Genomic DNA, 11903 nt, shown 5'->3' on the forward strand with positions numbered 1-11903 from the left:
AAGCCGCTGCTGCACGCCGGAAAAGAGGCGTCATTTCCGGCAGGTCTGTCCAAGCAGCCCGCTGTTTTCCAGCAGAGGTCAAATGTGAAGCAAGGGCGCCACCCGGTGGACAAATAAAAAAATTACAACTCTAAGGCCTGTAGTCCAAAACGAAACCTAAGCTGGAGACCTGACGATCCCTTTGACCGTAATTTTTCTGGCGTGAAAAATAGCGTTTATAATGGAAGTCAAGGGTGATCAGTGTGAGTATTTTTGCTGCTCAGCCGTGTTAGGCTGATTTAAGAAAATCAGACTGGAATTTTAAATATTTTACAAAAACGAAGCCGTTTGGCAAGTTTGGCTATGCTACACCCAACACAGTGAAAATGGCTTTCATGCGAACAAACAAAGGGACCCAAAAAGGGCCCAGTATGACACAAGGGTTAAAACCACTTCAGTGAAAGTTAAAATCTGAAATAACAGATCAATAAATCATTCAGGGTTTTCCTCCAGTTATCTGATGTCAGGCTGCTGGGAAGCAGCCGAAGGAGGAAAGTTCAGGCCTCCCTCTCACCCACCTCCTTCAGCTTATCCGAGGAAATCCTGAGCCTTTCCCAGGTCAGTTGATTGATGCAATCTCTTCAGTGTGTTCTGGGTCCAACTGGCATGCCCGGCTGAAACACCGTGCCCACGAGGCAACAGCCTTAGCTGGCTCGTTTGGGTGTGGAGGAGTATGGGCTCCACTCTGAACCTCTCCCGAATGACTGAACTCCTCACTGTGTCGCTGAGGGACAGCCCACCCACCCTTCGGAGAAAACTAAATTGCTCTTTCATTCTAATAGTGTTCATGTCTAAATTAGCAGATTTATGTTTGTAAACAACAATGCTCCATCTGAAGGCAAATGGCCCCATAACATTTAGGATGCAACAATTTATCAGTATTGGACATCAATTTAAATTCCCTAATCTACACTAGACTTGTAGTCAAGACCGCCTAATCCGAGACCAAGACAAGACCAAGACCAGAGGGTATCGAGACCAAGACAAGACCAAGACCAAGTTGAGACGAGACCAAGACCAAGACCGAGACAAAAAAAGTCTTTAAACTGCAGCCAGATGCTATTCTATATACATATGCAGGACACCTTAAACTAGTTTTTTAATTAAGCAGCAAGGCAGAACAAAGTCGGGGCTGTATCAAGACACGAGGACTAAACCCCAATTCAACCAGACCCAGAACTGATGCAGAATTAAAACAGGACTACAACAGTTCAAAATCAGGACTACTGAGGACTTAACCAAGACAGAACCAGAATCAGAACTAGATGATAGCAGCACTAAAAATCATCATAGACCTGCACTACACTTATTTTTTAATTCTACCAAAGTCCACTATTTAGATTGAGAAACGTTTATATAATTATTTAGCCTTGTTGTGCAAACAAGCTGCATAACTTAATAAATATAGAATTTGAAAAGTAACAAACCTAAAAAGAAACACTAGGTACGAGATACATGTTCTGATGAGTTTTGGCAAACAACCATTTGACTAACATGTGTGTCTCACCTGCTCTTATTCATCTCTGTTCTGTCCTCATCCTCTCTCTCCCTCTCTCTCTGTTCCTCTTTGTGCTGACAATCAAGCCAAACACCAACATCATCAAATACACAGTTGAAACCAGATATTTAAACACTCTTCAGATCAAAACACAAACACTTTTTTAATTGTAACATCAAATCAGACTAAATGTTTATTTTTTAGATAAATATAAAAACACATTTGTTAACTTTAAGAGTAAAGAGAGAAACTATCTGTATTTCTTAATTGTAAATGGCACCAAATTGTATTCAAACTGAGCCACACTTATGGAGCTCCACAGTTCTCTTCCTGGTGTTTTGGTTGACATCTCTTGATGTTCCCATGTCACAGAAACAGGCTCTGTGTTTTGCCTTATATGCATCCACAGCTGTGCCACCAATTTACTCACATGGACTCTACTAACCAATCAGAAGCTTCTTCAGCTCAGAATGGAATCGTCTGGAGTTTCTTATTAATTAACAATAAACTTAGTGTACATGTGCTCCTACATTTGATGAAAGTGACTAAAATAGAAGCTCTGTCTCTCTTTATTCTGACATTTAACTAATTCAAAAGATATTTCAACATTTATTTATCTAAAACAAAAGTTTACTCTAAATTGATGTTGTACAGTAAAAAAAAGTTTTTATGTTTTCTCCATAAAGTGTATGTAAATATCTGGTTTCAGCTGTGGATATACTGCTGTGTATTGAAATCCCTCTTGTTTTGCATAGAAATATACTGAACAACATCCAAAGCATAATATATAAAATAACATCTACCTGAGTTTTTTCTTTGAAAGAAGCTCCTTATGTCCATTGTTGTGTTCATCAGTACATGACTGAAACCGATTTAGAGTTTGTTTAGCCGTGGAGGGAAACAACTGAAAATATGAAGTGTAAGCTAAGACTCTCTAAAAATCAGCATTGCTGTTCGGCTTTTTATTTATCCATTTGTTGATTCACTCGAAGAGCAAGTAACGCAACCAAGTGATCAGTTTAATCAAAGTCTTTCGTGATACACCGTCATATTTACATTATTAGTTCAGTACGAATGATTTGCTTTGATACCTGGTCAAACTTAAGCTCTCCTCTGTCTGCAGCAAACTCGCAGGCAGCAGCTTCTCCCCCCTCACTCACATGGGTGCTGTGCTCAGTCGCCTAGTGCCTGAGCTCGGATCATACCAAAATTAGGGGGAATTTACGACGGTGCGCTCTGTGCTTCGTGTGTTATTTTTGTTTTATACAGTTGTCAGTCAGGCATCTAGCTAACAAATTACACTCCAAAAGACCCCATGCTTCTGAAAAAATGACCCGGGCTTAAGCCCAGTAAGCCACCCCCCCGCTCCGCTGATGGTTGACTCCAAATCTCCCGAACACTATGTCGATTTGAGACCGCAAGACCGAAACAGCGAGACCAAGACCGAGACCAAGACAAAAGTCCGTCGAGACCAAGACAAGACCAAGACCACGTAAAAGTGGTCTCGAGACCACGACTGGTCTCGACACATCCAACTCTAATCTACACTATATTCTGCAGAAGAATTTCCTTGTTGGCCTTCACACACATATGAACCTGAGCGACAACCCATTCTTAATCCAGATGATTTAATAGGATGTCGGCCCACCCTTTGCAGGTAGAACAGCTTTCATGTGGCCTAACACTTTATGGCTGAGTTGCTGTTGTTGCCAGTCGCTTCCACTTTATTTGTTAATTGCACCTTTGCTTTGAATGACGGTGGCAAAACAGAAAAACACTGAACCAAAAAAGAAAAAAACACACACCAATCTGTATTCTTGAAAAAGTCTTCTCCAGAAAAAAAAAGGTGAAGCACAAAGAAAATGTTCAAGTCAATTAAAAATCGAATAAAACAAAACTACACAGTTTGCAAACAATAACTAAACTGACTGTTTGTGTAGGTTCACAGTCACCCAGGTCGTGGTGGTCCGAGGAGCTTGGAAAGAAAATGGTGGTAAAAACTGACACGATTGTACAGTCGTGTCTTCGGCTTACTGCGGTGGATGCAGCACAAAGACCCGGGTTACAGAAAGCGAGCGGAGCATGATCCGCCAATGCACCACAAGGATTGTGGGCGACACATGTGAGGTCAAAATCATCACGACACACCCATGACACAGTGAGCATAATGCCCCCATTAGACTGCTCAAGAAGTAAATCTCTTGCAGCATCTCTTGGTGTCTTTCTACCAGAACTCCACTGAGGTGTCTGCACTTATGCCATTCTGTTATAGTAAGGGAGCAGCTCTGCAGCACACAAAAAGACAAACAAACCAGCTGCCTGTCCTGGAAGACATCTTCATCTCCCGCTGTTAGAAAAAAGATTTGTTGTCAACTTCAGGACAACATCGATTAGAACATGCACCAGACGATTCACCAACAGTCTTTACCTTAAAGTCACTACCATCATGAACAGTGAACTGAAAGCACACCTCATATACTAAACATGCAGTAATTACAGGAATAAATCAAAATATGCATTTTGGTGGTCTTGTGTTGTTTTCCATGTTTAATGTGCGTGAATGAAAGAAATATATTTATATTATAACATATTTTTATATTCATTGTTAAGTGCAACCTAATTCCATTTTAGATTTCTTTACAATCATAATAAAGAAAAAAGTTAACCACTGTGCTGCCCTGCATTTACCGAGTATAGTGTGCTATTGTGCTGCATGTATTAACTGTCTATGAGTTCCAATACATGCTGATTTTCAATCCTCTGCTCCGTTTCCAAATCCTACACCCTGTGCAATCTTTGGAGCTTGTCTTGAAGTCAAAAAATGAACAATAAGCACAACTGGAGACAAATAACTGTATGTTTCTCTTAACATGTTTGAGTCTAAGAAAAGATTTTGACAGTTGGGAGTTTTTGCGATTCTAAAACTACGACCAGTGTCTGACATTAAGTGAAAAAACTGTTCGCTTTGTAGCCTGATTAGGAGAGCTGTGGCACTGGTACTTTCAGCTGTAGAATGTCAGGATGTTCTATTTTAAAAGACTGAAGTAACTTGAGACACTGAGAAGTCTGTTGGATGGCCAAACATAACTCCAAGCAGCTACTTTGCAATGAGGCATAAGCCTCCAGAGTCCGACTGAAAACACCAGACTAGACTGGTTTCTGTAAGATCTATGAATAACTGTATACATAACTATAAAACTGTTATGATTTCTGTCATTTAGGTCTATTGAGCCAGTCTTTCATTATATTCCTTTCATAATACCACCTACATCCGCTTTACAGAAAAAAACTATCATAATCTAGAAGCAGAAGGCCTTCTGAAATATCAAAGTGCCATATAAGAATTACAAATTGAGCTGACAAATTATACTGATTTGATTTCAGTTGCATATGTAGGCGATTTATCACCAATGCCCATTCAAGCAATAAAATTAAGCAACAACATTAATGGATTTCCAACTCTCGTTTTGTGGCATGATGGTTATTTTTATTTATTTAATTATTTAAGTGACCGGAAACAATTTGTGAAGCTGGGTGTCCATTCCTCATCATGCTTGGACATTGCTTGTGGTGTTCCACAAGGCTCTGTACTGGGTCCAAAATTATTTATTATTTATATAAATGATATTTGTGAGGCATCTGATATATTAAAATTAGTATTATTTGCAGATGACACAAATATTTTTTGTTCTGGGGGGAATCTAAAGGAGCTGCTGGATACAATTACTTCAGAAATGTGCAAAATTAAAAAATGGTTTAACAGGAACAAACTATCGCTAAATCTAAGTAAAACTAAAATTATCTTATTTGGGAATTCCCTTAGAAATGCACAAGTGCAGATTCAAGTAGATGGTGTGGAAATTGAAAGAGTACTTGAACATAAGTTTCTTGGTGTGATTATAGATGATAAATTAAACTGGAAGTCTCATATAAATCATATACATAACAAAATTTCAAGAAGTGTCTCAATCTTGAGTAAAGTAAAACACATTCTGGACCACAAATCACTCCACATTCTCTATTGTTCCCTGATTGCACCGTATTTGAATTACTGTGCAGAGGTTTGGGGCAATACTTACAAATGTTCGCTATCATCAATCTTTATATTACAAAAAAGGGCCATAAGGATAATCCATAAAACTGGTTACAGAGATCATACAAATCCACTATTCTTAAAATCAAAAATTCTAAAATTCACAGATCTGGTTCATTTTCTCACAGCACAAATTATATATAAAGCAATAAATAACCTGCTTCCTGACAATATTCTAAAAATGTTTTCTAAAAGGGAACGGGGATACAATTTGAGGGGGGAATTAAATTTAAAACATCCTCGTATCCGTACAACATTAAAAAGTTTTTGCATCTCTGTGTGTGGAGTGAAGCTGTGGAACAGACTAAGTAAAGATATGAAGCAATGTCCAAGCATGGCGCAGTTTAAAAAGCGGTTTAAGGATATGGTTTTTACAGGGTACAGGGAAAAGGTAGAGATTTGATAGGGTGTTCTTGTCTAATATTTTCATGTGTGTGCGCATGCACGGGTTTGTTGGTATGGGGATATATATATATATATATATATATATATATATATATATATATATATATATATATATATATATAATTGCAGGTTGTGTATCCTTGAGGTGTTAATGGGGTTATTGTAAATGTGTATATGTGCGTATGTGTGTATATACGTATGTATGGATAGATAGAAACATATATGTGTATATATTAAAAAAAAATTACACATAACATATAATGTAATTGCAAGGAGGTATTTCTGTAGTCTATTGATACTAGATAGTGGAAAAGGGGTGGGATTAAATAAGCTTATGCTTCTTCCTGCTCCTTTTTGAACATGGACGTTATTTGGAGTTGTGGTTGCTCGTTTTCCTTTTGTTTGCTTTGTTCATTTGTCTCTTTTAATTCTATTTTTTTTTATACTTTTCAACATGTTCAAAATAAAGATTCAATCAATCAATGGTGTCAGAAGTGGACACAAAAATCAAGCTTTTTAATTTTATCAGTTTTAACACACAGCTTTAGCATTAAACAGCAACACCAAGATTGCAGCAAGCACTTAATCAATTTAATCTTTCTGTGCAGCTGTGATGATTACACACACATGCATTATATATGCACAATATATGTACATATGTAGATATATACTAATTACATCAAATATATCAAGCAACATGTATGGAATTATGTAGCAAAAAAAGAAAAGATAAATAACTCGAAATATGTTTTAGAATTTAGATTCAAGAAAGAAGCCACCCAGCTGCAAACCCTCGGCCTTCTCTCAGCTTCATGATGTCGTCACCTGAAATGGTTTCGCCTCACAGGTGAGCCTGTCAGGGTTCATTGGTGGTGTTGGGACCATCATCTATGTTGTGCAGAAGTCAGGTTGGTGCACAGCTGACAGCCCTATTTGACAGCTGTTAGAGTTCATATTATGGCAAGAACCAATCAGCTAAGTAAAGGCCATATCGTGCCATCGGCCCCTCTGGCCGATGGCACGATATGGCAGCCTCGCTTCTGTCTGTCTGCCCCAGGGCAGCTGTGGCTACAACCATAGCTTGCCTCCACCAGTGTGTGAATGTGAGAGTGAATGAATAGTGGTATTGAAAAGCGCTATATAAATCCAATCCATTATTATTATTATTATTATTATTAAAGAGAAACAACAGCCCATCATTACTGTAAGAACTGAAGGTCAGTCAGTCCAGAAAACTGCTAAAACTTTGAATGTGTCCCCAAGTGCAGTCAGAAAAACCATCAACACTACGATGAAACTGTCTGACATGAGGACGCCCCAGGAAAGGAAGACCAGGAGTCCCTCTGCTGCTGAGGATACAATCATCCGAGTCACCAGCCTCAGAAATCACAAGTTAACAGCAGCTCAGATTAGAGCCCAGATAGATGCCACACAGAGCTCCAGTAGCAGACACATCTCTACATGTTCAGAGCAGACTGTGGGAATCAGGCCTTTATGGTCAAATAGCTGCTGAGAAACCACGACTAAGGAAAAGCAACAAGCAGAGATTTGTTTGGGCCAAGAAACACAAGATGAGTCCAAATTGGAGAACTTTGATTCCACCCGCCGTGTCTTTGTGAACGATGGTCTCTACATGCATGGTTCCCACCATGAAGCATGGAGTTGATGGTTTGCTGGTGTGGGGGGCTTTACTGGTGACACTGTTGGGGATTTATTCAAAACTGAAGGCACACTGACCCAGCATGGCTACCACAGCATCCTGCAGCAACATGCCATCCCATCATGTATTGTTCAACAGGACAATGACCCCAAACACACCTGCAGGCTGTGTGAGGGCTGTTTGACCAAGAAGGAGAGTGATGGAGTGCTGCACCAGATGGTCTGGCCTCCACAGTCACCTGACATAAACCCAGTGGAGATGGTTTGGGATGAGATGGAGCGCAGAGTGAAGGCAAAGGACCAACAAGTGCTCAGCACCTCTGAACTCCTTCAAGACTGTTGGAAACTATTTGAGGTGACATGAAGCTCATGGAGAGAACGCCAAGAGTGAGCAAAGCAGGAATCAAAGCAAAGGGCGGCTGTTAGGAAGGATCTAACATATAAAACATGTTTTGAGTTGTTTCACACTTTTGTTTACTACATAATTTAAGTGAGAATCTACAATGTAAATAGTCATGAAACAGAAGCCAAGCCATGTATTTAGGCTGGTAGACTAAATAATGCAAGGGTGACTAGAAACTAGAAACTAGGGCTGGGTATCGTCACTGATTTCTTGAATCGATTCGATTCAATTCGGGGAAATTTTGCCTCAGACAGTCAGAAATAGTATAATTCAGATCATGTATCAGTACATTTCCATATTTTTATATCTATAAAAAGAAAACTGACACTTGCGAGACTTTACCAAAGGTGTGAGCATCACAGCAGAGGCCTTTGTGTCAAAGTAACTGAGAATAAAACATAGAAAAACATGAAGGTGATTTTCCTGTTCTGGGATTTTATAAAAATATTCAGCAGTAGATCAAAAACGAAAGAAAACCATTAATCAACATATGAACGTTACCTGATGCTGCTGAAGTGAAGCAAAGTTACAGAGGTTTTATTAGAGACACAGCTGAGAGTTTTTCAATTTTAAAAAGTTTAAATTTGTTCAGTGTTGAACAGCAGAAATGAGGCTTTCTTGTCAGAAGTAAGTAAAAGGAAAAAAACCAGCGGCCGACAGCCTGTAAACTACGGTAGACTGGTGCGTAGTAAGCAAGCGAATAATGCAGAAAACAGATTTTTAGAGAGCTGTGCATGAAGTAAAATAAATTTATATTAAAAAAATCAATTCAGGATTTTAATGAATCGTTATCCAAGCTAGAAGTGATTTTAATTGATAAATCGATAATCAAAACCCACCCCTACTATATGTGTTCATTCACAGTTTTGAAGCCTTCAGTGAGAATCTACAATGTAAATAGACATGAAAGTAAAAAAAAAAACATTAAATGAGAAGGTGTGGTATAGGGATAATTTTCTTCAGATAAGCAGAAGAAAATGGCAGGATGATTTATTGCGTTGTTATTTTTAATGTTTAGCAAAACGGTTGTCATGGATTTTCAAACATCGTCCATCATTCATAATGCATGGCACACTTTTCCGTCACAATTTATGAGTTTTTCAGTGGTTAATTTGTCATATTTTAGTAATACGTGAACATCTTCTGTAGTAACATGTTTTCATATTTAACATCTGTTTGTTTTAAGTGTTTTTCTTCTTCATCGTCTGGAGTATAACATGTAACCTAAGGAGCTTGGAAAGAAAAGCGTCTGGACTTCTCTAAGTTGCTTGAAGACGTTTCACTTCTCATCCGAGAAGCTTCTTCAGATCTAGGGTCAAATGGTGGAGAGTCCCAGATTTAAGCCCTGTGGGAGGGACAATGGACCCCCTAATGTCTTCAAGCAATTTAAAGAAGCCCAGAAGTCCAGAAGTCTCTCCAAGCTCCTTAGACTACGATGACCTGGATGACTGAGAACCTTCACAGAAATATAACATGTAACATTGATAAGGCACAGCATGATTCATTATTGAAGAACGTGATCAGTGATTTAAAACGGCTTTGTTATCAGTTTTTGACATATTCTATTAAACAGCTTTCACATTTAACTCACTGAGTGTTCCTTAGTTTTACACTGGTAGGTTAGTCAACAAAGAAATTAGTGGCTAGGAACATCACTAGTAAGCACAAGCATTTTAGTTGATGGTGACAAAAACATTATGTGTGACCTGATGTCCCCTCGCAATCCTTTAATCACCCTTTGATTTGGGTTAGAATGAAACGACTGCCACCATTTAAAATCCCCATTTTCAGAGCAGCCGCAAAACATCCATGATGGGCTCAGGGACACATGGGCCACTTCTGTTTTACATGCATGTGAGTAGTTCTATCACAGAGGACACATTATGGCCACATTAACAATTAAATATTAGCATTTTAGTTGTTTTTTTATGTTCAACGTGAGGGCTGGTTGGTGTATCTTTGATCAGGCCAGGTGGGGGTTTCCAGAGTGTGCTGTCACATCACACACACACACACACACACACACACACACACACACACACACACACACACACAAATTCGTTATCATAGTGTGTAAGATAAACTACTGTACAGAAGAAAAGGGTGCTTTGGTTATTCTGGGAGTTTGGTTGAAGAACAGTCAACACCTGTGCACCGTTTTATCTTACCTCCATCACCATACGTCTCCACGCCATACCCGTCCTGCAGGCCGTTACTCCAGGTACCCTCGTACCTGGCCGGCGTGTTTACGCTTTGCCTGACTCCGTAACGGCCCTTTAACCCATGAGTCCACTCTCCTCGGTAAATCCACCTCCCTTTGGTTTCAATCCCGAGCCCGTGTCTCTTCCCCTGCGCCCAGTAACCCTGATACGTGTTCCCACTGGGCCAGGTGTAGACGCCAACTACCTCGAAACCGTTCGACCAGGAGCCAGAGTACTCTCCCTGGCCCTTGGGTCCGGTGCACACACCGTGGCCGTGGGCTTTGCCATCCTCCCACCCTCCGCAGTAGGTCCCCCCATCATCAAAGTCGAATCGACCGCCCGTCATTCAGAACTTGAGGGTAAATGTTACTCTGTAGCTTCCAGTGACGTTCCGATTTTGCGAATTGCTGTTAAAAGTGATGTAAGACTGACAGTGTAGTCCAGGTCAGAACAGGAGTTCTAGGCGGAGATATGAAGGAGCGGCGTGTACCGGCAGCGGTGTGCCGGGATTTGAAAGAGGGACGTGGGAGGATGGGAAGCAGTCGCCACTGCTGCCACAGCCGCTTCCATACCGCGTACTGGAAACTCCCCCACTCGTCTCTCACAAGTCATTTAGCTCAAAGCTGTCAGTGATCAAATAGTACTTTGCTTCCTGTTTGACTTTTCAAAATAATACCACAACCTGTTGCGTGGGTCGAATCTGATTACACGAGGTAAAATTAATTGGGACGCTTCAATATTCATAAACATTCAGGAATGCCTTCATAGTTTTCAAGTTGTACATCGTTACATTATTAATGTCTAGTTATATATAACTTTAGTAACATAACTTACGCTATAAACAATGTGAAACAAAAGGCAGCATATTCCCTAAATATCGTATTTTGTTTCTTCCCAAGTCAAAAACAGTATTCGTTTTCATTCCTCAGTTTTATTTTTGTGTCACTTAGTTCAGATAGCTTGTGATCTAGTAAAGGGCTAACACGAAAGGATGAAATCCTGGTAACAAAGGCTGCAGTAAAATTACAAATGAACACTGATCATACAGAACCTTAAGCATACACTTAATATAGATGATAATCTTGAGCTGATGCAGTGCTCTGCATTCTTCTGCTCAGAGGGAGCTGAGAAGCTACTCAAATGGATGGATAGATGCATGTGTTTGTGGACCTGGAGTTTCTCACGTGACTAAATAGAGTACTGTGACAAACTATTACATTCCATAACTCAGTGACTTCTAGAACCAGCAATAACTTGAAGTAATTGTTTGCTGTCTGACTTCATCTTTCACACTGTTGTTGAGGAACATAAGTATTTTTCAGTACATTGTAGTCTGGGGGGGCATTCGTTTATGCACAGCTTTTCAAGGTCCTGCAACAACACTTCAGTTAGGTTGAGGTATGGACTTTGACTGGGCCATTGTGACACCATGATTATTTTTCAGCTAATCTGGTTGAGATAAGCTGGTTTTCTTGGGATCATCGTCCCGTTGGCCCAGTCTTCAGCTGTCAGACAGGCCTCACATTCATGGATCCTTTTGTCCAAATAGAATTCATACTCAACTAAATAAGATGGTGCCCAAGCCCTGTGACAGTAAATCAAACC

The 11903-nt window shown here is 39.8% G+C and overlaps 1 protein-coding gene across 4 annotated transcripts in view; it reads right to left on the reverse strand.

Moving 5' to 3' along the window:
* Positions 1 to 10870, reverse strand: part of LOC146614210 (junctophilin-1-like) — a 68952-nt gene extending 58082 nt beyond the window's left edge. For all 4 annotated transcript variants that reach the window (XM_085378745.1, XM_085378746.1, XM_085378744.1 and 1 more), the window contains exon 1: positions 10266 to 10870. In XM_085378745.1, coding sequence (XP_085234871.1) covers positions 10266 to 10644 — 379 coding nt within the window. In that variant the 5' untranslated portion in view covers positions 10645 to 10870. The remainder of the gene's footprint in view (positions 1 to 10265) is intronic.
* Positions 10871 to 11903: the final 1033 nt, after the last annotated feature.

The sequence above is a fragment of the Diplotaxodon limnothrissa genome, linkage group LG18, assembly GCF_057381915.1.
Source record: "Diplotaxodon limnothrissa isolate DT_005_m linkage group LG18, D_limnothrissa_male_GT1.1, whole genome shotgun sequence".
In the NCBI taxonomy this organism is placed as follows: domain Eukaryota; kingdom Metazoa; phylum Chordata; class Actinopteri; order Cichliformes; family Cichlidae; genus Diplotaxodon; species Diplotaxodon limnothrissa.